At 55.1% G+C, this 27,658-nt stretch overlaps 1 protein-coding gene across 1 annotated transcript; it reads right to left on the minus strand.

The window, feature by feature from the left end:
* Nucleotides 1-5,230: 5,230 nt before the first annotated feature.
* Nucleotides 5,231-27,658, minus strand: HDAC11 (histone deacetylase 11). The gene is made up of 10 exons (XM_042979603.1): nt 27,539-27,658; nt 26,445-26,593; nt 24,129-24,229; nt 13,472-13,588; nt 12,159-12,201; nt 10,337-10,413; nt 9,256-9,318; nt 8,158-8,254; nt 7,102-7,280; nt 5,231-6,956 (listed from the first exon to the last, which is right to left on the minus strand). Coding segments are annotated over exons 1-10 (1,044 nt in total). The 5' UTR covers nt 27,541-27,658; the 3' UTR covers nt 5,231-6,740.

Here is a 27,658-nt window from a genome sequence, read left to right on the forward strand (position 1 = left end):
GCCAGGAGCCACCCAGCGCAGGGTGGGAGGGCCGTGTGTCAGCCAGACAGCGCAGAGCAGCCACACCCAGCCCCCCTGGACACTGTAGCCAGCAGGAGCCCCGAGGGCCCCACAGGGACCAGAACTCCAGGGAAGAAACACACAGACTCCAGCACAGGGAGAAGCGCCCAGGTGGCCCTGCCTGGATTCCTCAGAGCTGTTTTAGATGCAGCACCTCTACCTGTGCAGTTCTTGGGGCGGCCGCGAGTGGGTGGACAGGTGCCAGGTGAAAAAAGAAAGCTTGCCGACACCCCTTAGAGCTGTGGAGCCCATTTTACAGAAGCTACCAGCGCTTAGATGGGTCAAGGAACTTTCTCAAATTCATGGCGCTAATTGGGAAACCTGCATTTACTAAGCAACCACCACATGCCGCTTCTCGGGGGTTCCTGTCTCTGCTGCACGGCCAAGAAAGCACGGAGGTCGGGGGCATATCGCAAAGCTGAGCAGGCCCACCTCTAAAGCCTCAGCCCTCCCCGTGGTGCCCTCAGGATTCGAAGGGGTTGTTTGAGGCGGGGGGAGCCGAGGGGAAGGAACGGTGGGCATTTAAAAGGATGATGGGTCTGACACATGATCAAGGAACTCGGGGAACCAAATGGGCGGCTGCGGGCTGCGTTTAAGGCACATTCCTGAGCTCCGAAAGGAGAAATAAAAAGTGTTCCCTTGTCTGTGAGTTGAAGAGACAGCAATATTGTGGTGTAACTAGGACCAGATGGGCTCCAGGAATTTCCAAAGGCCTTTTAGCATATTAGACAAAATAGCCTCCCAGCCACACACCATAACTTTGTCTGGCCGCCTGGGTATCGGTTACCGAGACGACCAGCAGGCTGCGCGCTCTGGCTCCAGGGTCCCAGAAGGGAGTGGGCCTCTGGCCCAGCAGGAACCGCTCCCCCTTTGCGTGTGACACATTCCCCTGAGCTCCAAGGCCATTGCACACTCAGAGCAGGAAAAGGGGTGGGAAGTCCCAGAAACGGCCTAGCCAGAGGGCCCCCTGATGTGAAATCCTTCCCCCCACCACTCCACCTTCCAGAAGGAGGAGGTCACACCCCCCCCCCCCCCGGGACACCCAAAGGTGGAGCATACACAGTGGCTCGGCACCAGGCTCTGGGGCGAGCCGCGGAGCATACCCCGGCTGGGACACAGACCCTCCCCGCACCCCCTTTCCTCGTCTGCGAACACGGCTGCGTGAGGATGAAGCCGGGCAGTGCACGGCTGGTGCTTGAACCGTGCCGCGAACCCAGAAGCGCCACGCTGTGTCGGCCGCCATCCTGATGATCTTTGGAAAGCTCTGACTGTGAGAGCAAGCGTCCTGCCTCATTCCCGTCCGAAGAGCATCATTAGCTGATATTGATTGAGCACTTGCCTATGCCAGCACGTCTTTTGGGGGAAAAGATGCGGGCTCGGGGCAGGGATTTGTCTCACCGAAGGGCGCACAGCTAGGGAGTGGCCCCGCGGGGAAGCTCATCCCGGCTCTAGCCACTGTGTTTACACTGCCTCCCAGGGGCCCAGCGTCTCCAGGCCTCGGGTGCACTGCCTGTGCAACAAGGGGCTGGACAGGGAGGCAGGAGGGTCCCTCCCACCCTCACTCTGTGGATCCGAATTCTGTCCTCGAATGACCCAGGGACCATACGACAGCCCCTCCTCCGTCATCTCGCTCGGTCCTTGTCGAGGGAGAAGTGGGTCTCAGATGCTACCTGAGGGATGCTACCTGCCCAGTGTCACTCTGCAGGCCGGTCGTGGAGGCAGGTTCGAGCCCAAGGCTGGCCAATTCCAAAGCCTGTGCCCCTTCTCTGGAGACCTCCTCGGCAGAGCTCATGGCTCCTACTCATGCTGTCACCTGCGTCTTAACCCTAATAGTGACAAGGGAATGCAGAAGAAAGCACGTGGTGGGGGCGGGGGGTTGTAGAGCCCATTCTCCTCCACTACTTGGCTGGGTGTGGCTTTGGGCAAGTGCCGTGTGCCTCTCTGAGGCTTGGTTTCCCAGCCTGTAAAACGAGGCTCCAGGTCCCTTCCCAGGGAGGCCACTGTGAGCATGAACACAGGGAGGTCAGAGGTCGTGTGGCTCACGGTGGGAGGGCTTCCTCAGGTCCTCTTCCGGACACTACTTTCTGCACACGCTCGACATGGCCCCTCTGTCCCTCCCTCCTGCCATCCCCTAGAAGAACACTGAGGGAGGAAAGCCAGGATTGGGCTCTGGTTCATTTGCTTGCCAGGACGTCAGGCTCCTTAACACCCTTCCGTGGGCCTCACGTTTCCTAGAGACAAAGTGACGGTGGTGACTGCCAGCACCGAGCCAGGATCTGAGCAGGCCCTCGGACAAGGGCAGCCTTCCTTCCCTCTCCTCCAGCCCAGCACGCCCCAGCCAGCTGCGGTGGCACGAGGCTGGGCCTCCGTGTGCTGTCTGCCCAATGAGCAGGTGGGACAGGTTGTCCGGGGACCCTCGGCTCTGACTGTGCACACGCCAGTTCACAAAGCACTTCTCAGCTGCCTGCCCTGTTTTATTTTTAAAAATTAACTTTCTGCTTGCAAAATTCGAGCTGCAGAAAGCCCAATGTGCATCCTCCGGCCAAAGAGCATCTCAAGGGCAGGACAGGGAAGCCGTTCATCTCTCCAGGCCCCAGCTCAAAAGCAGACAGACAGCCACCTACCCACGTGCTGCCACAGTGCCCTCGGCCTGGCCCTGCCCCACCGTCCAGGGGCCACAGAGGCTGTCTTTCCCCTCCAGGTTCCTTGTCTCGTCTGGACTCTGGGGTGCTGACATGTGCCTCTCCCAGGATTGCTAGTAAGGGTGTGAGCCACGGAGGGGCTGACAGGTCCAGGTGGGCTACAGGACACGAGCTCCCCCACATATTCTCATTCCAAACCCCTGCCGACAGGTCTGGTTATAGGAAAAGGGCACTAGTTTGGGGGTCACATGGACACGGGTCCATTCCCTGGCTTTTCCATCACCTGACTTGTGATCTTTACTTCTCTGAGTCTCTAATGTCCCCATTTTTTAAATGGTGATCATGATGATGGCTAACCTATGTAGAGGACTTACTCTGAAAATTAATAAAGGAAAAGCTTCGCTAAAATGGAGCCAGGAGGCCAGAAGGGGGAGCTTTCACACCACACCACTGGCAGCCAATTACAGGAAGAAGGGTCAGTTAGGTCCCAAGGGAAGAATCCCCAACAGCAAAGAATCCTCAGTTATAGCTCCCAAAAGAAAAAGATGCACATCACATCTCCTACGAGAAACTGACTGCCCCAGCAACTCAACCAATGAGAAACTGTCTGAACTCATGCTTCTCTCCAACTGGGCCTTCCTTCAAAACAACCCCTCCCAACTTCCTCTCCTTCTCCATAAAATAATGTTCCCTCTCCTTGGTCAGATTACTCTATGGTTTTTGCCATAGCTTGCTCGTCCCAAGTTGAAATTTACTGCCGTTCCCAAATAAACCCAGTTTTGTTGGCAAAATAACGGGTTTCTTTTTAAGATCAACTCCATGCCAGACACTGCTTTAAGCACCTTACAAACTCATTTCATCCTCATGACAACCCTGTGAGGTAGGTACTATCAGCCCCATTCTACAGAGACATAAACTAACGCACAGAGAGGAAGCATCACCCAGCTAGCAAGGGGAGGAGGCAGGACTCCAAGCCAGGCTGGTGAAGGATGGGAAGCTCCTACTTTAATCCCCTGCAGCCTCTGGGGTGCCTGGGTGGCTCAGTGGTTGAGCAACCCACTTCAGCTCAGGTCATGATCTCACTGTTTGTGAGTTCGAGTCCTGCATTGGGCTCCATGCAGAACCTGCTTGGGATTCTCTCTCTCTCTCCCTCTCTGTTCCCCTCCCCAACTTGTGCTCTCTTGCTCTCTAAATCAATAAATCAATAAATCAAAATACCCTGCAGCCTCAAAAACCATCACGGGATCGTATCGCTCCCAGGACAGGGCACTGAGCCTCCCCATACTGGCCCTGGGCCCAGAGCAGGATGTCCCCAGCCAGTGCTGGCTGACCTAAATGAAACCAACTCAAGAACAGGCTGCTTGCAGGAGGTCTTGGCCCTAAACGCTAAGCATTTGGCTGAGGATCCAGGGAGGGTCCTAAAAGTCTCCTTCAGATCTGCCTGGGAGTCCTGCTAGGCAGGGAAGGGCCCTGGGCCAGCACCCACCTTTGTTTATGCCCAAGGCAGTGGGCTGGTGCATTCATTTCCGGCCTATGCCCCCCACCAGGGCTGTATTAGCCTAGCCTCGGGCATTCCGCGGGTGGCTTAGTCATAGCTGGGCGCTGCCGTTCCAACGCCTGTCTGAGTGCCCCCCAACCGGCCCCAATGGAGAACAGAGCTGTAACTTAGGCAGATGAAACCCCTTCTCCCTAGGCCTCAGCCAGCCCACCAGCCAGACGTGGCACCAGGGTCTACAGGAGGAACAGGGAGGGGGCTCTAACAGGCTAAGCCACTTGTCCAAGGCCCCACATTCAGGCCCAGGTAGAGCATGGCTCCCACGTTGGCTTGGGTTCCAAGGTCTGCCCGCTCCCCTGTGTGCTGGGGGGGAGGGACTGCCCTGCCTCCCACACCAGATGTTCATGCTCCACATCTCCAGGAGGCTCTGGATGGAGTCTCCTGCAGAAATCTCACGCCTCCTGGGCATCAGGGCTGCTCCCAGCGGGCTCCACCAGAGAGTGTTTTCCCAAGCTTTCTTGCCCCCCAAGTTCTCCCTATAGCACATGTCCGACCCCGGACTTCCCCCAGCCTGTCCCCCCTCTGACCCTGGGCTGCAGGACCCGCCCCCCCCCCCCCATCCTGGTCAGCAAGGTGCTCGGCTAGAGACTCAGCACTTCACAAAGTTGGCACGTTCCCTTGGGTTTTTATAACTTGGGGTATCACTTACCAAAAGCAGACAACTCAGGTCTTAAGAACAGATACTAGGGGCGCCTGGGTGGCTCAGTTGGTTAAGCGTCCGACTTTGGCTCAGGTCATGATCTCACGGTCCGTGAGTTCGAGCCCCGTATTGCCTGCTTTGGATTCCGTCTCTCTCTCTCTCTCTCTCTCTCTCTCTCTCTCTCTCTCTCTGCCCCTCCCCCCGTTCGCACTCTTTCTCTCTGAGAGAGGAGAGAGGCCATGTCCGGCCTCGTTCGATGTGGATTTTAAATCTTTACTTCCTCTAATCCTTAGGAGGTAAGGATGCTCCATCTCAAGAACACACAGCAGCCAGTCCGATCAAGAGCCTTTATGGTTCTCTACAAACAGAAGCTCAACGGTGATGAAGCCAGCCCACTGCCTGCCCCCACGTGTCACAGGCCCCAGGTGGAAATGAGGGGACGTTAGGTACCTTGAGTCAGATGCAGAGAAACCAACGGCAAGGGCAGGGGGCGGGTGAGGGGATCCAAGGGCGTGGTTAGTGCCTCGAGGTCTAGTCCAGGAGGTCAGCCGTTTTGACAGTTCACGATTTTCAAGCCCTTCCTCCCGTCCCCCAGCAGAGGGAGCACCAAGGGAGTGTAAGGGAGAAAGTGGGGAAATGCAGGAGCACCCCCAGATGGTAATGAACGGGAGTCCCCCAGGTGCAGTTGACTGGGGACCGGGATGTGCCTCCGCTGGCCCATTTTTTCTCCCCACCCCACCTTTGATCGCTAAGAACACACTCAGGTAATGAAGGGTGGATGCTCTCCCCACCCAGCTCTCTGCGGGGGGCCCAGGGTGTCCCCTTCAGATTAGAGCTGAGAACAAGGTCAGGGTCTGGGGTTTTTCAAAGACCAGAAGTCAGGGCCCACTTGGGACCTTGGACACTGGAAGCAATAGCCCCACCTAAGGCCCTGCCCCAGGTCCTACCTGTTACAACCCACGGGCCAGGATGGATATGTCTGCCCTCCCTCCCAGAACTCCAGCCTGACCACCGGCACCTCCGTCCTCATCTGGGGCCTCAGGTCCTGTAGGACCCGGCTTGGCCACCTGTCCCCATCCCCAGTGTCCCTTTCTGGGCCTCACCCTCCTCTGTCCCCTCCTCAGTGGGGTTGGCAGCCCCCTCAAGCCCCCAGTGCTGAGGCCCATCTCTGACAGGCAGGACCATGACTAAAGCACAGATTTGGAGCTCCTCAGGCCTCTCCTCTCCTTATCAGCACCGAGGAGCCCTAGGAAAGCAGGTCCAGCCCTTGCTTTATTGAAGGGGAACACCAGAGGGGAGACGCCACTCGAGCCCCGTTCCCCGCCACCCCTTACATCCAGGACACCCAGGACCAGGTGTCCTGCCTGCTGGCTGGGAATCCAGAGTCCCCCTCCAGAGGCCTCGCTGCAGCACCCAGCTTTCAGGCCCCCCCACACGGACACGGGCACCCATGGCTCTCCATGCCCTGCCCGAGGTGAGGGCGAAAGGGTGGGGCAAATCACATGACTCCTGCCCCCAAAGCCTCACCTGCCCTTCTCCCTCCTCGGGAAACTGCCTGCCTCTGCAGGGCCTGGTCAGACCTGGGGCCCCACGGGAGGTCTTCTGGGACTCAGGCCCTGCCTTCTGCCCCCGCCCACAGAGGGGCCTGGAGACCCTCTGACACCCAATGGGGAGAGCGGAGGGGCTGCCCCTAAGGCCAGCCCGGTCGGGGACGGGCCCCTGCCCCTCGGCACCTCCTGGCAGCTGCCCCCACCACCCCGTGGTTAGAAAAGGAGAAGCGCTGAGGGGCGGGCCGGGCTGAGGCAGGCAGGGAACCGCGCAGAAGAGCAGAAGGGTGGCGTGGTCAGGGCACCTCGGGAGGCAGCAGTGGGGTGTCCGAGTTCTGTGCGGAGACGCTGGGGGACTCAGACCCAATGAGCCCGAGGCTGTACAAATTAAGGATGGAGTCGGCAATGATGCGGGCCGTGCGCTTCTGGTATCCGCCCGAGGTCACCATGAGGATGGGCACCTGGCGGCCGCGGACCAGCCGAAACACCAGTTCGTCCCGCTTCACGATGCCCTGTGGGAGGAAGCGGGAGGCTGACTCGGGTGGGCGGCCAGGGCTCCGCGGCTTCCGGAAGTCCCGCTGTGATCGCCGCTGCTTCCGCCCACCTTCCCTGCTGCACCCCCGCCCCCCTGGCACACCCCTCAGGGCGGGGACGCACCTGGGGGCTGATGGACAGCCCCCCAAGGCGGTCGCCCTCAAGGATGTCGGTGCCTGCGTTGTACACGACCACGTCCGGCAGGTGCTCCTGGAGGGCTTTCTGGAGGTTCCTCTCCACTTTATCCAGGTACTCGTCGTCCTCCGTGCCCCACTCCAGCTCCACCTTCCGCCTGATGGCCTCTGAGGGAGAGACAGGAGTAGCCCCGTAGGCAAAGAAAGGCCAACAAGCTCAGGAGGGCCCAGCCAGTGCCCCAGCGGGATCGGACGCAGTCTGACTCCAGCACTGCTCCCCCTCATTCATTCCGCCCCAAATGAAACTAAAGAGTGCCAAGAACCGCAAAGGAGGCGCGGCCAAGGGAGAGAAGGGAGTGCAGAAGAAACACTTTGCCCTGGGGATTTCCAGACCCCTGTCGATGACATCTGCAGCCTCTGCCCAGAAATGAGAACCCTGCTGTGCCCTCAGGCCCAAATCCAGCACCTTAATCAGAAACCAGGCCCCTGGGCCACACCTGGGGCTGAATGACCCTGAGCAGATGCCCTTCCTGCACTTGTGTCCCCTATTTGCAAAGCGGGCGGGGCCCTGTGTCTTCAAAGTTCATCTGAGAGTCTCCGCCTTTTGGCTGGTAAGTTTAACCCCCCTGCATTTATTTTCACAACTGTTACATTTGACATCTGAGAATGCATTTTGTGTTTTCGACTTCTATTTTGTATTTTCGACTTCTCATATTTTTCCTCTCATTTCTTTTTTGTCATTCCCTATTTGCCACCAGACAAATACATACCCAGGAGGGGTCTATTTTTATTCTCCTGGTGGGTACCCTGATGTAAGGACCCGCACATGTGTTTGTCGGAGAGGTTTATGTGATCTCAGGTGGGTCAAGTGACTTCTTTAGGTCTCAGTTTGCTCACCTATAAAATGGGAACACACCCCCACCTCCAGGGCTGCTGAGGACAAATGAAGTGACTTCTGCAGAGGCCAGCATGTAGAGAATACTCAGGAGAGAGCTCCATATGAGCACGACCGCACTTAAGACTGAGGGATGAGGGGGCAGCTTACGCTTGGCGAAGCGGTCCCCGGGGTAGATATGGCGGTTATACACATCCATGATGTACACGCGCTTGTCACCCATGAAGTCCCGTTCATGCCCATTGCCCTGTGGAGAGGACACAAAAGCTGCTTGCACACAGGGGCCCTCAGCAAGGCCAGGAAGCCTGCACACGCCCACCCCAGGAAATGCCCCATGAGCCTGCGGAGCTCAGCTGGTCCCTGGAGGCAAAGGGTCTCATGGCTATTAAGTAGCAGAGTTGGAATTCAACCTCAAAACACAGCCCCATGATCTTCTAGCACGACCTTGAGCAGGGCCCAGCCCTCTGAGTTTCCTCTCCATGGAATGAGAAAGGAGTTCTAACCCTGCCACCCTCTGGAGTCTGTGGTGGGATCGGCTGGGATCAGGGACGTGAAAGGGAACCTGTAAAGGGCTGTGCAGGTATGGCTCAGTTCCAGAGCTCAGTGTCATAGGACTCCACCACAGGGTGCCCAGCGGCACACAGGCACAACAGCAGTGGGGGGGGAGGTGTCCTCAAGAGCCCAGATGACACCCTGCCCGGTCTGAGTGGAGGAGCCAGCCCCCTATTTGGAGCCCTGAGGAAGAAGTAACCCAGAACCTGAGCAAGCCTGAAATCATGCGTGTGAGCATCTGTCTGAGGTGCAGCCCCACAGTAGTCCTCAGCTCCGTGCAGGGGTGGCACCCCAAACTGACTAGGAAGCACTGGGGAGCCACAGTAGGCTTCAGGGCGTGAGAGTGGTGTCGCCACCCTGGGCTTTAGGAAGAGCCATCAGCCAGGTGTGTTGGGCAGTCAGAAGGGAGGAAGGATCCTTTGGTTTGACCGAAGCAATGAGGCGGACCCCGTGCCCTGGCTGGGCTGAGTGGCGCAGATGGACAAAGACCGACCCTCCACTTTTGGCCTGGGGCACAGAGGATGAGCAGCGAGGGGAGAGGCAGATCAGGGTGGGGGGAGCAGAGGCCCAGCTTGGGGCTTGGCAATGTTCCCTGGGGGAAGGGAGCCCCCCACAGTAGGGGGCTGTGGGACAGAGCTGATGGGCATCAACTGGGGGGGCGGGGCCATGAGACTGCAGCCCCCACAGGGTACTCACCTGATGGGCATCGAGATCAACGATAGTGGCTCTGGAGATGCCCTCCACTCGCTCAAACAGAAACTGCCAGGGGAGGAGAGGGGGAGGTGAGGACTCAGACAAGCCAGAAGACATAGCCCCTTGGGGATTCCCAGTTGGCAAGGGGTCAGGTGGGAGGCCTGACAGGCTTGTGGGCAATCAGACCACCGGGCAAAGACCTCACATGCTCAGAACTGTGTGGCTCAAGAGAAGCATGTGTGCGTGGTCAAGGAAGGCTCCCTGGAGGAGGCAGCATGTGCTGTGCCCTGAAGGGCTGGAGATTAGGAGTGGGGCAGTTGGGCTAGCTCTTAGAGAAAGCCCGGGATTCCTAGAGGAATATATGCGGGTTAAGAAGGTGAAACCTCTCCCCAAGGCTGTGCCCTCTGCCTTATCCCACAAGGCCAAGTTCTCATGCCTCCTCTGGGAAGCCCTCCTTCCCCTCCTTACCCCCAGGAAGGTCTCGTGTGTGTCACCCTCTCTGAATGACCAGGGTCTGTTGACCTGCTTACTCCCACCACTAGTCTGTGTGCCCTGGGAGAACAGGGGCCACGTCAGTCCATTCCTGATGCCCGGAACAAGGCCAGGCACAGGGTGGTTAAGGGGCGCTCTGCAATCCAGCAGAGGTGTCGGCCAATGCCAGCTCTGCACCTTTCTGCCGTGTGACCTTACCTCCCCAGGCCTGGGTTTCCTCATCTGCACACATGAGGATTAAATGAGGGAAACCTGGGTGGCTCAGTCGATTAAGCATCGGACTCTTGATCTCATGGTTAGTGGGATCGAGCACGGAGCCTATTTGGACTTCTCTCTCTCCTCTCTCTGCTCCTCTCCTGCTCCCTCCCTCCCTCCCACTGTCTCTCCCTCCATCTCTCTCTCTCCCCCACCCCGGAAAAAAAAAAAAAAAGGCACAGAAAGTGTCAGATCTGTGTTGGAGTCCCTGCCAGCTTCCTCCCCTTCTGAGACTCAGTTCCCTTCTCTGTAATGTGGAGGAGAACCCCAAGTTGGGGGTGGGGGGGATTCGAGGGAGGGCTCCTGGAGGCGAGCCCCCCCACACGCTCGGGCGCACCTTGATGGCCAGTGTGATGTCCGCGTAGGCACAGAAGCCTCCGCCTCGGTCACTGGAGCAGTGGTGGAAGCCTCCACCTGCGGAAGGGCAGACACAGCGTGGTCAGGGCCAGGCACTGCCCCGCCCCTACATCCTCCCCGCATCCCATCCCTGCTCAGCTCCCAGGGACAGGCTCCCGGGACTCCAGGTCGGCAAGTTGAACTGAGCACCCGGGCGCGTCACCATCCCTGGGTCAGGAGGTAGCTTTGCCATCACAGCCATCCCTACCCGGAGCAAGAAACCTCGCAGGCTGTCCCAACAAGTGAGTCCACAGTGCCTGTCACAACCCCCAAGGGCTAGGAGCTTATCTTTCCCCAAACTGTCCCTTGCCTCTGCAGAGCCAGGCCGGCCTCCAAGTGACTTTCCATGCCAGGGAGGGGTGGTGGGGCTATGGGGGACCCATTTACCCTGGGACCACCCAGATTCTGCAGGTGGTAGAAAGGGATGGTCAGGAAGGGCACCTTCTGATGGTCTTGGCCACCCATGGCCATGGGGAAGGCCTTAGACACCAGGGTCCGGCCACAACCTCCCCCCTGAGAGCCCATTGCCCTGCAACCTGAGTTTCGGGGGCCTCTGAAATTGAGCCCAACAACTGCCCCACCCAGCAGTTAGGGTCCAGGGCCCACAGCTACAAAGGATTTGCCTATTCTCATGCCAAGAGGCTGTCAACGGATCTTAACAAGATAATAGCCAATAATGAACTCCTAACCAGGCACAGAGCTCACTGAAACCTCCCTATAGCCCCCAGTGGGGACACTATTGCCATTACCTCCATTCTACAGATGAAGAAACTGAGGCACACAGGAAATCAAGCAACCTGCCTGGGATCACACAGCTCACTAACAGCAGAACCAAGATTCAAACCCAGGCTGGATCAAGACCTGGCCTCTTAACCTCTATCAGGTCATAACATCTTCCACGGGGGAAGGGCCTCCCGAGGCCCTCGTGGGGACCCCGCTGTAGACACACACAGGGCATGCCTCTTTCATCCATCTGTTCAGCAGTAGACCGTCACATCACGGTGATGTCAGATCCGATGTTCAGTACCTGGCAATACCAAGATGGAAGAGACCGAGCCCTGGCCTTGTGCAGCTCACAGCCAAAGGCGGGGGTTCTCTCCCACACCCATTTCTTCATCGATATGATGGGGCTGACATGATAATGCCCAGCTCAAATGAGAGGCCAGACAGTAAAGAGGTTTGCTAACTGTGAAGTGCTGTACCTCAGTGAGGGACACATAAGGAAGGGATGAGGAAAAATGTCGGTGTAACCCTCCCATGAGCCAGTCTTGGGGGAGAGTCCAGGGGACTCCGGAGTGCTGGCCCTCGGGTTCCTGACACGGCATTGACCCTGGGCCTGTCTGCCCATTACGTGACCGTGGCCCTGAAGGCTGTCCTGGGCCCCGGGAGGCTGATGGAATTTTTCAGGAAAGACTCTGAAATTCTGCAGGTTTCAGCCCCACACAGGGCTGCCCAGGGGATGACACAGGCTTTTGCAGACAGAGTGAGCTCCTTGTCACTGGAAGTATGCAAAGGCAGGGCTGGGGAGCCATCTGGGGAACTCTTTTAGATGAGAATCCCACACCAGATGGAGGCACTGGTTGGTCCCTCCCAGGGACCAGATGGCTGAATCCCCGCCCCCCCCCCCCCCAGACCACTCAAGAAGGAGGTTCAGGGTGGCTCTGAAGGCACCAGAGCATCTGAACTCACAGTGGTTGCCTTCAGGTTCCTCCTGGCCCTCCCAGCCTAAGGACCTAGCAAGCCAGACCGGCTGGGGCACTCACCCACATTGATGGCCCAGCCTCGCTCCATGGCCAGCTTCCCTGCCTTTGGAGACAAGCACAAGGTGAGAGGCACAGGCAACCAATTCCCTCACTCATTCATTCACTGATTCACTGATTCATTCATTCATTCATTCATTCATTCATTCATTCATTCCATAAACGCCATTTCCAGAGAGCTCTGACATAGGATGATCTATGAGGTAGGGTTCAGGAGACCCCCACCCTCCAGCAGACTCAGACTCAGTCTTGGAAGTACCAGACTGGCTGCTGTATGAGAACTGCAAAGCCGCAGAACTGCAATTCTGAGAGGCGACTAGAAGAAAGCAAAGTTAAGTAGTTATGATCACACGCGAGCTGACAAGGATTTTGATGAGGCTTTCAGTGGAAAAATAGATAATTTTTGACCCACAGAAATACGGTAGGCTGAATACCAAAATCTTGTAGGAAATCATGGTTTGGGAGTGGGCAGTGACATTTAAAAAAAACAAAAAACAAAAAACAAAAAAAAAATTTCCAAAGCTAAAAAGAAAACTGTAGATCAATAGGTCTTGATCTGACTCTGGATGAATTCATCCCACACCTAGGGGGCGCCTGGGTGGCTCAGTGGGTTAAGCCTCTGACTCTTGCTTGCAGCTCAGGTCATGATCTTGCGGTTTGTGAGTTTGAGTCCCACATTGGGCTCTGCACTGACAGCTCGGAGCCTGCCTGGGATTCGCTCTCTCTCCCTCTCTCTCTGCCCCTCCCCCTGCTCATGCTCTGTCTGTCTCTCTCTCAAAACAAATATTTATGAAATATTCTTTAAAAAAAGATTATCCTACATCTAAATCTGAAATGTTTCTCTACCTCCAATTAACTCGGCAGCCTGTGGCTAATTTTAAAGACAACTACATATGGGATGAAGAAGCTACTTTTGCTGTAAGTATTCTTTACTGTCACCCCCATGATGGGCAGTGAGGGGAGCATCGCCCATCACTGAAACCATGGGGGCTTGGTTTTGCCATCTTGACTTGAGAACACTATAGCCATAGCTTGAGGATACACCCCCTGGGGAAAGGGGATATATCTTATACACCAGCAAATACGGTAACTCTCATAGGAGGTCATGGGGGAAGGAACAAGGAATTCTAATGTCCCCAAGTGGGAAAGGCTTTGGGAGAAAGAGTTATTGTTACTGTGCCTTGAGGACTATTTAGGATTTTGTTCAACTGCAAAGTGGGAGGAGAGTATTCCGGATGGAGAGCCCAGAGTGGGCAAAGACCCGGAGGTGTGGGGTCCCAAGCCCAGCCCTTCCTCCCACCTGCATCCCCACCTACCATGATGGTTCCTCCCGTCTGGGTCCGAAGGGGCTTCAGCACCTTCCTCTGCACAAGGAAGTTGGGGAGAAAGATGACAGGGGGGATCTCTGTGATGGTGGCAACAGCAAAGGACCACTGTGGAAGGAGACACAGGCCGTTGTGCCCAGAGCGCAGAGGCAACAGCTGGGAAATCAGATTGCCAGTTTCCAGGTGACCTGGGAGAACTTCCAGTCAAGTGCAGTTCCTTTGGTAAGAAGTAAGAGCCCCTGACCCAGCTTTGGGCTCAGTAAGAACAGTTCCTTGCCTTAAAGCTGTTGGCCCACATTCCTCCAAAGCCCTTGGCTGCCCTCTTGCGCCCAGAGCGAGAGCTGCAGAGGACGCCAAGTCACAGGGGCGGAAGACCCAGCCCTGGCCCAGCCCACCCACTGTACAGAAGGGGGAGGACACTGAGGCCCTGAGCTGGGAAGATCTTTCTTTCCAACATCACACAGTGAGTCACTGGCAGAGCCAGCACTGAAAGCCCAGGTCCGCTTCCCCGGCACATGACCTCGTCATCCACTAGGAATCGGTCCTCCCTTCCAAAGGCGTATCAGGCCCTCGTTTCTGGCTACCGAGGCAGGAGGGTCTAGGGTAACCAAAAGGCATTCGCACGAAGATTAGGACACAGCTTTCCCTGTGACCCTCCCAGACCCCGGGGCAAATGTCCATGGGCCCAGAGCCCGAACCATCTGCTGCCTGGCTGAGAATGTACCTGGATCCGTGCTCCCTGCTCTCCTCTGACCCCAGGCAGAGCCTCAGAGGGGCCCAGGGCACTCTGTAAATATTTACTGAGGCTCCAAGGTGGGGGCTACTCCTGTCCTTCTGACAGCCCACAGCCCAGCAGGGAGGCACTCATATGCAAAGCCTTTTGATGGAGAACATGGTCTGGGTCCAGGTGGGAACACGGCAGCTTTCTGGAGGCAGTGACCTCCAAGCTGAGTCTGAAGGTGAACGGGAGTTGCCCGGATGTCACAGTCAAGGTGAAAAGACAACTACTGGCAAAGGGAAGTGAGTCCGCGCTCACGAGAAGTTGGGTACAACTGGGGCGGGGCCGGGCCTGTCCCGTAGGGCCTGTGCTGCCAGAGAATGTTCTCTCTCAGACAGCCTCATCAGAGCGGCAGGGAGCCATCAGATGGTGCTTGCCCAAGCTATTCTGGCTGCAGCAGGAGGACCAATTAGGAGAACTTGAATAGAAGCAGCAGCCGCCCCAGGAAGGAAGCGAGAAATAATGAGGGTCCAGAGGAGGGGAGATGGGGAAGGTTAGCAGATAGCACGTAGGGGATGGGCAGACAGAGGAGTCCAGGATGCAAGGTTGGAACCCCAAGACTCCAACCCTGAAGGCAAGGGCCAGAAGGGTAGCCCACTGTGAAAATTGAGGGCTGTCCTGGGACAGGGTGGGGGTGGGGCAGAGGTATGGCCCTCAGGAGGCCAGGCAGAGAGGAGTTTCAGGAAGGAGTAAGCCAAGGGAGGTGTTGAGAACGGGGAGCATGGCCACTGGGTTCTCCCACCAGGGGAGGAGATTTAGGGCAGGAGAGGCATGTTCAGTAAGGGCAAGGAGTCAGCAGAGAGGAAAGAGGATGGGCCAAGGATGAGGTAGGACAGCAGAAAGGGCATATGCCTGGGAAGGTCCTGGCAGGTGCCTTAGCCAGGGGGCACTACTTGAGGCCAGGGCGAGAAGGCAGGATAGGCCCCATGTCAACTTCCATAGGGTCCAGATGTGCTGGGAAACCCAGGCTGCCTGAACTGCACTGAATACCTGTGTGGCCACCCCCCAGCCCCCACCCAGGCCACCAAGGCTGAGGACAGTTGTAGGCTGGGGAAGCCCTCACTCAAGTGAAGGAGCTGGTGAACGTGGCCTATGGCCCACAGACCACTTGCAGTCTGAAAAGGGAGGTGCCCCTCCAGCCTTCCTCAACCCCCGGCCTCCCAGCTGCACCATGGAGGCATCACAGGGCCTGGGAGGTGGTACGGGTGCTAGAGCTGAGACCAGCCAGGAAGGCTGGAATGCTCCAAGACCTGTCCATGTGCGTGTGTGTGCGTGTGGTGGGGGACAGACCCAGAGAAGGGAAGGTGGCCAGCTCTGACTGTTCGTCACACCAATCCCACTGCCCAACACAGGCTTGGCCTATGGGAGGCATGGAACCATGGTTTTCTTCCTTTTTTTTAAGTTTTCATTAGGCTCCATGCACAATGTGGGGCTTGAACCCATGACCCTGAGATTAACAGTTGCATGCTCTACAGACCCAGCCGGCCAGGAGCCCCAGAACCACAGTTTTCTATGAATAAACAGTGAAAACAACAACTCAGCCACTGAAGGAACACGTTAAGTCACTGCCTCCCTCTCTCCCTCAGCAAGCTAGCAGGGAATAAGGATTGGAAGAAAATGAAAGCTTATCCCAGCCTCCTGAGGGGTCCCATATAGACCCAAAACCACGAAGGGGGCATGTTTTAAAGTATGTTCCGCAGCAACTGCCTAGCCCAGCGCACTATCAGGAAAGGGTTCCACATCAAATGACTCTGGGAAACACTGCTTATGTTGTCCACCTCTTGGAAACTCACATGGGAAACATGTAAAGGGCTCGAAATTTTGCCGTACAGAATCCTATCCGCTGCCCGAGTTTTCTGGCCACAAACCTCTGCCGGCCTGCCTTACTTTTTACACAACGCCTACTGACCTTTGGAAAGCTGCAATCACGTGGGACACACTAGGGAATGAATCTTCCATGGGCCGGGTATAAAGTCACCAGAAGCGCGTCTGGGATGTAGCCAAGGGGACCAGTCCCCTTGGGGGAAGGGTCACGTCTGCCAACGTTTCTCCACTTCCGGCAGTGAGAGATGGTGCCAGATGGCTCAGCCCTCTCCCGGGCCCAGCCGTGGCCTCTGTGCAAGGCAGTGGTGCTGCCTACTGATGAGCTAGACTCGTGCTGTCCCATCCAGCGGCCACCAGCCACACGTGGCTACTTGGGTATAATTTTAAATGAAAAATTTTTTATTAGAATTTTGTTACTTCAATCAAGAAAATAGAATTTCGTTCCTCAGTCTCACTGGCCATAGTTCAACTGCCCGATAGGCACGTGTGCCTAGGGGCTACTGGCCAGGGCCACTCCAGAACATGTGCACCGTGGCAAAAAGTTCTATTGGACGGAGCTGCTCCAGAAAAACCACCAGTGGCCAGGGTGAAAAATAGACGGGGTGGGAGGGGCAGGCTGGCGGCTGGGCCCTGGAGGAGGGGGTGGGCGGGGAGGTTCTACACAGGGGCGTGCAGGGCAGCAGGCTGGGATGAGGGCACCTAGATCAGGCCCTCTGAGAGCCTGGCCCCAGGCAAGGGCATTGAGGGATGGGCTAGATGGGAGTAGGGTGGGGACAGGGCTCAGAAGTCCTCCTCAGAGTAAAAACTGGTCTGACTCTGGGCTTTGCCACTGCTGTGTCCATTTGGACACAACCCTCCCTTCCGTCTCATCTCCTCATCTATGAAACAGGGACCCCTCCCCACCAGGCCTAAAACGGGGCCTTAGACCAATCTGCCTGTCCTCAACTCCCCATCTGAAGACCAGCCCGGCTCCACCCCGACCCCTGCCCTTGCCTCATCCTTCTGCACAGCACCTGTCTCTACCTGGCATTACGATATGTCTCAGTTGTTATCTGCCTGTTCCAGAAGGATGCCACAGCCAGGAGTGTAAGCACACACTCATTCTCATTCCTGCTATACAGATGATGCCGAGAGTGAAGCCTGCACACAGCAGGTGCTTAGAGCGCGTGCTGCCCACCCTTGCCCAGACCCCTCCCTGCCTACACATGCCCTGGAGGGGGCCACCTCCCCTGCGCCCTGCACCGCCCAGGAGAGCTGGATGACTAGCTGATAGGGGGCTAGGACAGTCTGGCCTTCTGCTCCCAAGACAGCACAAATGCAGAGCCCTCCTGGGGTCAGGTGAAGCCATACGTGTGCCCAGCTGCTTCCCCTCCCCCCCCTTACAGGTGTCACCCGAGGCTTGCCCTCAGGGAACCCCTTGCACCTCCATCCCCACCACAGGCTCTGCTTCTAGGGCCGTGCTTCTCCAAGTATAGTTCCCAAACCGGCAACACCAGCACTTGAGAACTTGTCAGAAACGCAGAGTCTCAGTCTCCTCTCCAGACCTCCCGAATCCAAAACTCTGGGAGTAGGCCCCAGTGATCTGCATCACAACAAGCCTTCCAGTGGATTCCAATGCTTAAGCAAGTTGCAGAACCATTGCTCTAGCGAACTTGAGCCCATAGTGCTGAATGAATGAATGAATGAATGAATGAGGAGATTTTACCACCCCAGCCTAATGCCCACTGCCCACCAAAAGGCCTGGCCTCCGAACTTCCCCAGTAGAGACTGGCTGCAACCCCATGTGGAGGCCCCAACTGCTTGGTTTGGGTCAGAACTTTCCACCAGTGGAAGTGGGAGCAAAAGGAGAGAAAGGAAAAAAATCCACACCATCGTCTCAGTTGATAAAGAAGGAGCTTTTGACAAAATCTAACACCCTTTCATGATAAAGTCCATCAACAAACTAGAAACAGAAGGGAACTCTGCCAGGCTGGCAGAGGGCATTTATCATACACACGTGCACACGCAAACACACACACACACACACACACACACACACACACAATCACATAGCTATCACCATACACAGTGCTAAAAAACTGGAAACCTTCAGCCTAAGATCGGGAACAAGAGAGGGATACCCACTTTTGCCCCTTCTGTTCAACCTCACACTGGAAGTTCCAGCCAGAGCAATTAAGAAAGAAATAACAGGTCTCCAAACTGTAAAGGAAGAAGTAAAACTAATCTCTATTCACAGATGGCATGATGTTAGCTACAGAGAATCCTAAAGAACACACACACACACACACACACACACACACACACACACCTATTAAACTGAAGAACTTATCGAGCAAAGTTGCAGGATCCAAGATCAAAACACAAAAATCAGTTGTATTTCTATACCTTAGCAACAAATAATCCATAAAGGAAATTTAAAAAGTAATTCCATTTAAAATAACAATGGAAATAATAGAATACTTGGGAATAAATTTAACCAAGGAGGTGCAAGACCGGTATACTACACACTACAAAACACGGCTGAAAGAACTTAAGAATCTAAACAAATGAAAAAATAACCTGTGTTCATGGGTTCAAGACCTAGTATTGTAAAGATGGCAATACTTTCCGGATTCCTCTACAGATTCAACACAATCCCTATCAAAATCCTGATGGCCTCTTTTGCAGAAATAGAGAAGCTGATCCTATAATTTATATGGAATCTCAAGACACCTCAAATAGCTGAAAAACCTTGAAAAAGAACAGACTTAGAGAACACGCAATTTCCAATTTAAAAACTTACTACAAAGCTTCAGCGATCAAAACAATATGGCATAAGAGAGACATATACATCAACTGAATAGAATGGAGAGTCCAGAAGTAAATCCATACATCTGTGGCCAACTAATTCCCTACAAGGGTACCAAGACTAGTCAATGGGGAAAGTGTTGTGTCTTTAGCAAATGGTGCTGGGAAAACTGGAGACCACATGCAGCAGATTGAGGTTGGGCCCTTACCTCACACCATATATAAGAATTAAGTCAAAATGGGCCAAAGACCTAAATACAAGCTAAAACTCTTAGAAGAAAACATTGGGGTCAATCTTCATGACCTTGGATTTGGCAATGGATTCTTAGATGTGACACCAAACACACAAGCAACAAAAGATGAAAAAGATAAGTTGAGGTTTAGCAACATTCAAAACTTTTATGCATCCAAGGACACCAGCAAGAGAGCGAAAATACAACCTACAGAATGGGAGAAGATATTATTGGCAAATCACATAAAATCCAAAACATACAAAGAACTCTTAAAACTCCACAACCAAATGTCTTAATCGGGCCCGTGACTTGAGCAGACACGTCTTCAAAGAGGCGATATAAATGTCCACCAAGTGGCTGAAAAGATGCTCAGTGCTATTGACCGACAGGGAAATGCACATTACAGCCACAATGAGATACTGCTCCATACCCACTAAGGTCACTGCAGCCAACCAACCAACCAAACAAAAACCATAAAATAACAAGCGTGGGTGAGAATGTAAAGATATTGGAACCTTTGTGCACAGTTGTTAGGAATGTAAAACGTGCAGTTGCTGTGGGGGTCATTTTGCTGGCCCCTTGGTTACCCTATGACCAGCAATTCCACCCCTAGGTATATAACCAAAATAACTGAGTACAGGGACTCAGATATGGACTTGTACATGCGTGTTCATAGCAACAAAAGGCTAAAAGCTGGAAGCAGCCCAAATGCCCAACAACTGAGAAACGGATAAACAAAATGTCTATCCACACAATGGAATATTATTCAGCCGCAATGAGGAATGAAGTGCAGACTCACGCCATGGGATGGATCATTCTTGAAAACGCTACGCTTGTGCTTGCTGATAGAAGCCTCACGCCAAAGGTCACGTGCTATGTGACTCCACGCATGTGAGGCATCCAGAAAAGGCAAGTGCAGAGAGCTAGAACACAGGCTGGTGGTCGCCAGGGGCCGGGGAGAAGGGGAATGGGAGCGACGGCTTTGTGGGTACCAGCTTCCTGTCGGAGTGACGAAAATATTTTGGAACTAAACAGCAATGGTCGCACCAAACTGTCAATGTAACAAATGCCACCGATGTTTACGCTTTAGGATGGCTACTGGCTATGCTATCTGAATTTTACTGTAATTAACAAGAAAAGGAGACAAGAGCCCCCTCGGGGAAGAGAGAAGTGAGAGAGAGAAATCAGAGGCCCGGGGAGGGGGCCCAGTTCCCCAGAGACTCTCTAAGCCTTTAGCCGCCTGGTGTTCTGGTGCGAGGGTCTGTCTCCCTCCCAGGCAGGACTCCGAGTGCTGGGAGGTCGGTGACCAGGCCCAAGAGGTGTCCGGACTTCCTGAGGCTCAGGTGAGCTTGGCTTCTCTCTCTCTCGCATGCCGCATACCCAGTCTGAACTGCAGAAAATTCTACTGTTTCCTCTTCTTTGCAAACTCCAACTCCTACCACTCCCCCAAAATCCACAGCCGCTGTTTCCAGCCTCGTCTGAGAGCCCGGATCTCTCACCAGATTATTGCGACGACCTCCTTCCTCACTGATCTTCCTGCTTTTGTCTTGACAGCCTCTTCTCATCACAGCTGCCAAGCAATCCTGCTAAACCCTAGATCAGACCACGTCCCTCGGCTTAACACACTCCTTGGCTCCCACCTCCCTCAGAGCAAACAGCAGTGGCACAAAAGGCCCCTGTGTGGTCTGGCCCCTGATCATTTTCTGACACCATCTCTTGCCAGTCTCCCTCCCATTCCCTCCGATCCAGTGGCAATACTGGAACACACTGCAGATACTCCTGCCTCAGGGCCTTTGCACTTGCTAATCCTTATACTTGGAATGCACTCCCTCCAAATGCCCACATAGCTCACTCCCTCACTGCCCTCAGTCCATGATCACATGTCAGTAAGTCCCTCCTTGACCTCCTTATTTCAAACTGCAGCCCCTACTCCCCCTTTTCCTGCTATACTTTCATCCATGGCACTGAGTGCCTTCTAACACACCATATCATTGACTTGATTATTGTGTCTATTGGCTGACTCCCCCAAATGTCAGCTCCATAAGGAGAGGGACTCCATCTCTTTTGTTCTATCCTGCCTCCCCTGGAACAGAGCACGGTGCTCATTAAACAGTTGCCGGATTAAAAAAAAAAACAAAACACTTGCCGTATAAAGGTATCCCGAGCACTGCCTAGCTCAGGGTGCACAAGGACGAGATGTCAGATCTGTGTCATGCCACCCCACACCCCAGGCAAACTGTCACTGGGGTTAGCAGAAGGCAGGAGCCTGGTCCTGGCCCAACCCAACCAGCACCTTCAGTGGGGCAAACTCTGGGCCTTTCGCACAGTAGGCGCTCAATACACATTTCTTTCCCTGAATGGCCATCACCTGGCAAACATCAGGTACTGTATCCCCTTCGATGCCTGAATGACTAAGCATCGAAGGCCACACCAGGCCAGGGCCAGGCGTGAGCCCTGGAACATGGGTGAGGCAGCGCAGGGGAGAGGGTGACCTCCCACAGTGCACACAGAACAGCCGAGGAGACCAGCAGGAACTCTCCAGGGCACGTTCCAGATGCCCGCAGCAGAGAAAAAAAAGAAAAGGAACATTGCAGAGAGCTGGGGGGGGGGGAGGGGAAGGGGATGAGGATGAATAGAGGCAAGGGGAATGCTCCTGAGCTGCAGCCCCTAAGTGCCAAAATGGGCATGGTGGTTCCTGCCTGAGCATCAAGGGCACATCACACCATGTGGCTCTCCCACGGTATTTGGAACAAAATCCAAACTCCGCCCATGGCTTGCAAGACACGGCATGGCCTGGTGCTGCTGGCCTCCCTGACCACATCTTGTGCCACCTCAGCTTTTTATTCCCTTGAGCATCCTTCTTCCCTCTAGGAGGCAAAGTCCCCTCCCCCTGTAGGTATGTGGTTCTGGAACATTCTTCCTTCAAAGCTCCACACGCTCTTCATTCTTTTGTCTCAGCTCAAACCTCACCTCTGTGAGGCCCTCCCCGACCACCCAGTCACCCTCCACCCTCCACTTAAGTTACCCTCTATTTTTTTCCCCTTCACAGCCCTTGGTACTCTGTGAAATCCTCTCGGGTCGTTACTTCTTTATTTCCAGTCTTCCACAACAAAAATGCAAATCCATGGGAGCAGAGAAACTTGCTTATTCTTCATTTTGTACCCAGTACACAGTCAGTATTTGGTATAGATGTGTTGAATGACTGAATGCTTCACCTTAGTAGGTGCGATGGAAATCAGCCTGTTTCTCTTTTTGCTCTTGCTGCCAGGGAGCTCCAAGCCAAATATATAAGCTCAACCATAGCATCTTGGTTAATCCTTTCAGTTGGCATGTCTGAATGCTCCTGCTGCCCTTGACCTCAATTGCCTACTCAGGTCTCAACCTGTTAATACTTTTTTTTAATTATTACCTATCACATAGTAAGCTGCCTTTAGGCTTTTGGGGGCCCAAGGCCAGGGACACAGTCAGCCCTGCACAATTCCCCTGAAGGCTCCTCAAGCAGGTGGCATCCTGGAGCCTAGCCCCCCCTCCCCCTCAGCCTTATTCTGGCACATTCACATTCAATCCACCCCGGTCCCACTCTGTTCTGGTCTCTCCCTGCCCGGACCCGTCGCCATCGGTCCCTGTTCCCTACCCTCACCCTCTGGACTCTGGAAGGCATGTCCTCCTGGCCCAGCTCCTGGGCTGTGGACTGTGACCACGCATGTCCAGGCCCCAGGAAACCAGGGCAGCCAAGGACTGGGCTTCCTGCCAAGGCCTCGCACACCTCTCTCTCCCAGGAGCCAGGTTGCAACCTCTTCCTGGTAATCTTTCATGAGCTGACACTGCCACGGCTTCATCTAGAATTCTCACAGCTCCAGCCAGAGTGGGGGAGGAGGGCGGGTAGCAGCCGTGACCAGGAACCAGGAAGACAGACTGGCTTCTGGATGCCCTGCTTGGGGTCTCCCTGAGGGCTGCTGGACCTCCTGGGTGACCTTGAGCAGGGCCTAGGCTTTTCCACCTATAGAGGGGAGGGGCCTGGTGACCTCTGGCACGTGCTGTGGCACTGAGTATAAGACAAGGAGGGGGTCGGGGCTCTGGGCTCCCACACTGTTGGCAGAGGACCTGTGGCATCCCCGACCATGCCCCCGCCAGGGCAGGCTGGCAGCACCAGGTTCTGACGCACCTCCCCAGCCTTGCTTCCCCTCTAGGCGAGCTCCCCACGCAGAGGCCTCAGAACCTCAGCACTGATGACAGCTTCACGAGCTCCTCTAGAAAAAAGTCACAAGCAGGCAGCCCGGAGGCCCAGTTTGGTCTGCAGGTAGGATTTACAAATGTTGAAATGAGCTGCCGCATTAAGAAACCAGGGACTGCCACTTAATCTGAATTTCTCACTTTTCTTTGAAAGCCAGGCCTTCTGGCCACGTGGGGCCCCCAGGGCAGCTGAGAGGCAGCCACCCACTTGGGAAGGGGCAGGAGCCCCCCAGTTTGCCCCATACACCACCACTACCACCTGCCTGGCCACTTGTGTATATCCCTTGCTCAGACCTGGGGAGTTTCACACTAGTTTTTGGCCCAACAGTTTTCAACAAGTCTTTAGCAGCAGAAGCTCTTAGAAAAGAACCTCAAACGTCAGCCCGATATAAAAATAGACCTGTGTGGGACAGCTTTGGTTGGATAAGGACAAGGGGCTGGAGTCCCCTCACGCAGCATGTCAGCAAGGGTCTCCGAAGCCTGTTCATAGAACACAGATTGAAAGGCACTAATGTAGAAGCTCTATGAAGGTGCAAACTCCGCCGAGTGGTCATCCCTGCTTTCATACCCCCAGGGATGGGGAGCTCACTACCCCCTGGAGCAGCCTAACCCATCCCTGGTATCTGCCTTTTTGACACCTCTCTCCTTCTCTTGGGGACCACAAACTCACATGATCCCCCTGCATGAGGGGCAGGAATGGAGCCCCTTGGGGCTGTGCTTCCCCAGACAGAGCTGCCCCAGCTCTGACCACCCCTCCTGGTCAGCAGCCCTCCCCAGGCCCCAGACCCTGTACCTTGAGCTCGTTGAGATAGCGTCTCGTGTGCACCACCAGCAGATCCTCGTCCGAAGCCTCCCGTGCCTCCACCAGCATGCCATCTGACAGAAGCTTCTCTTCTGAAACCACAAAGTGGGCACCTTGCTTCCCTGATGGCCTCATGGCCGACCCGGCTCCAGACCACCCCTCGGAACAGGCTGCAGGCTTAGCCTCTGCTAGCCCTGCCCCAGAGGAGGTGGGAAACGGCTGGCTTTTGAAAACAGGTCACCTCCCAGGCCAGTGTGGACAATGGCCAGAGGGCATTAGGCATTGGGCATGAGGCGATCCTTGGGTTTCCCAAGCCACCAACAGCTGAGAGGTGAGCTGGACAGCTTTCATAGGAGGTGGCACATGGGTTGGTAAGGGGGACTCAAAATGAGAAAAAGCCTTATCAGTTCTCCCTCTCCACCTTCTGGTGATGTCACGGGAGGCCCAAGGTGGTGCGGTCTCTCTTTCAGGCCTGCCCAACCCTCGCTCATCTCCCTTCTTAACCCAAAAAGCAGCGACCTCACAGACTGCAGCACCCTGAAGTGAATCACAGCTTTCCTGCATTTATTTTTTTACCACGACCTTCTATTTATGGCCAGTGAAACTGGCTTTTCCCATTTAGATGATATAATGTTTCCTTTTAAAACAAGTTTACTTAAGTTTTTTTTAAGCAGAGGCTAAGTCAATAAAAAAAAAAAATGAAGTAAATAACGGAGCAGGTGGTATAAGGAAACGGCAAGATCCCCAGAGTGGTTTGCAAATAACTGATGTTGGGGAAACACTGCAGTATTTTATCACCCCTCACATCCACCAGACAAGATTTGCTCTGTTTCGCCAGAGAAGAAACAGGAAGTGGTCTGGGGCACAGTGAGAATAGGACCATGATGCTCTGGGTTCTAGGGAATCAAAGGGACAAGGTCAGAATCCAAAGAAACTGTTTTAATGTGTAACCCTTAGAAAGCAAATGACCCCATACATTTCCCGCACATAGCTCCACATACAGAAGGCACTCTCCATCGCCCCTCCCCCCAACAACATTCCAAGTCTCCCCACTGCCTTCAGGCAAAGGGCCAGCTCTTTTCCTGGCAGCACCATGTGGCCCCTGCCTCCTTTCCACCCACATCCTCCGAGGAGGAAGGAGGGAACTCAGGAGGACTGTCAGCTCAGAGATGAGGGAGACAAGGAATCCTATGTTGAGCTACTGGGTAACGCAGGATCCCAAGAAAGGGCAATGGGGGGAGTGACTCAGGCTGAGTCTGCTGGAAACAGTGCATGAAGGACCATAGTCAGGGAAGCAAGACGAGCAACAGGCTGGCCCCGCTTATTCTCACCATCCTGGCACACCACTTGTCCTTCTTTTACTTAATAGTTTTCTTTGAATACTCACTCTGGTTACTATTGCAAATGGAAAATCCAAACCAATTGCCATAAATAGAAAAACCAAAAATAGAAAACATATGCAATATAAACAAACTGTTATTAATCTGTAATTTGATTCTATTTTCTGCGACAGTGTGGCTCGCTCTAGATTTGTTAAAAAGGGAGATGGGCTTAGGTGTTAAAGACAGGCTAGCCCCAAAGCGAAACTGTCTCCGTGGCATGATCAGGATTGTGTGATTTAAAGATCCACAATGCCTCGTCCTATGCCAGGTAATGTTCCCTACTTCTGTTAACTGAGGAACCACTAATGCAGGGAAAAGGGAGAATATTCTTGCACTAGCCTGCTGTGATGCCTGAACTTCCCACCTAAACCAGACCCCTGGATTACAAACCGAAGTAGAAAGCACAATCCGGAGCACCACCTTGCTCAGTGGAATGAGCTGTGACAGGTGCGAGCCTGAAGCTCTGGGTTCCAGACCCCACTCTGCTACTTGGTAGCTGTGTGACTTCGGACATGTTTCCTAACCTTTCTGGGCTCCAATTTCCTCCATCTGTAATCAGTAGGGTTTGGAGCAAAGGCTCTCTAGTTCCTGGACTCTCGGAGCTTATGGGGAACAGACACTGGATTGCTCTAAACTTCACCTTCCTGGTGTCCATCCTTAATCAGCCCCCCTTCTACTGGGTCTCCACGGACAGGGACAGGACTTAAGCCCACAGTGATGGGGAGCAGTGAAGGTCTGAGGCAGGGACATATCATGCTCAGACGCCTGTACTGAAAAGACTCTGCCCGCGTGAGTGGAAGGCAGTCTGAGGGCTGAGAGTGGAGGTGGGAGACTGCGGCTTGTGTCAGGGAAGACACAGGGAGGGGCCGGGAGAGAGGGGTGGGTTGGAAGAAGCAGCAGTAGGGTCTGACAGGGCCTTCCATACCTTTCAGGAAGCTGATCACCTTGCCCCATTTTCCCGCATCAAAGGGGTGCAGTTTCTCCAGGCCCATGAAGGTTATGTTGTAGCGTGGTGAATACACGATGGGCCAGCGTGTCTCCGGCACATGCTGGTACAGCTGAGTTGTGTGTGGCCTTCCGTGTGCACAAGGACAGACACAGAGACAGGGGCAGTCTCAGTGTGGAAAGCAGCCTCCTCCTCGCTGCCGGCTGACTTTGACCACACAGCTCCACAGCCGCAGGAAAAGGGCCTCTTAGCAACAGCAACAACGGTCATGAGAGCAGCTCCTCACTGAGCATTGGCTCTCCCTGCACTGTCCAACCCAAACCTCACCGGAGCCCTGGGAGGTAGGCGCCACCGGTCCTAACAGAGGCTTGGAGGGGGAACCAGGAGTGCCCAAGGTCACACTGCAGGTGGGTGCAGCACCGGCTGTGCACCCAGGTGTATCTGGCTGCCAGGCCTCGGCACGTCCCCTCCACATTATTACAATTATCCTAAAAAGCTGTGTGGCCCTAGGCCTCAGTTTCCTTAAGTAAAACATGTGGCTGTAGCGAGATGATGCACCGAAACAGCTGAGCACAGAGAGCGCCCTATCCCTGAGAGCTGGGGGTGGGGATGACAGTTCCCAGAAACAGCAGGTCGGGGTTCACGCAGAATGTGGCCCAACCCGCAGCCAGGAATGGAGATCACCTCAGCCTAGCCGCGCAGCTGACCCCCCCCCCCCCATTACACCTCCGCACAGGGACCAGAAACCCGGCGCCAGCTGTTGCCACTGCGGGAGGCCTCCGCACAGCTGGTGGAGCCCGGGATAGGGCAGACGTCAGACCCGCGCCTGTCGCCGGGCCTCGCCCGGGTCGGAGCCCCGCGACCCTCACCGGTCCCTCGGACCGCAGAGAAGTGGCGCGAGGCCGGCCTGGGCGCACCCGGCCCGAGCGCCCCCTCGCCCGCCATACCTGGGCACGCACCTGGCGGCCCGCCGGGTAGCCCGCGCACTCGCGCTCCCGCCCACAGGGACCCCTGGGAACCCCGGGGTCTTGGGTTGGTGCCCCACCCCGCGCCCCCACCCCTGCCTCACTCACATCCCGGGGCCGGGCCCTCCCTGCGCTGGCCACTGCTCGGCGACCGGGCGGGGCAGGGCACGGCCCCGCCCCGGACACGCCCCCGGCCTCGGCCTCCTCCGCTGGGGGCGGAGCTCCGGC

Source organism: Panthera tigris, chromosome A2 (assembly GCF_018350195.1).
Source record: "Panthera tigris isolate Pti1 chromosome A2, P.tigris_Pti1_mat1.1, whole genome shotgun sequence".
Lineage (NCBI taxonomy): Eukaryota > Metazoa > Chordata > Mammalia > Carnivora > Felidae > Panthera > Panthera tigris.

Coding starts and splice junctions, on each gene's coding strand:
- HDAC11 (XM_042979603.1), bottom strand. Junction 24,230..26,444: donor GGTGATCAGCTTCCTGAAAG/GTATGGAAGGCC, acceptor TTGTGGTTTCAG/AAGAGAAGCTTCTGTCAGAT. Junction 9,319..10,336: donor ACATCACACTGGCCATCAAG/GTGCGCCCGAGC, acceptor CTCCCCTGGCAG/TTTCTGTTTGAGCGAGTGGA.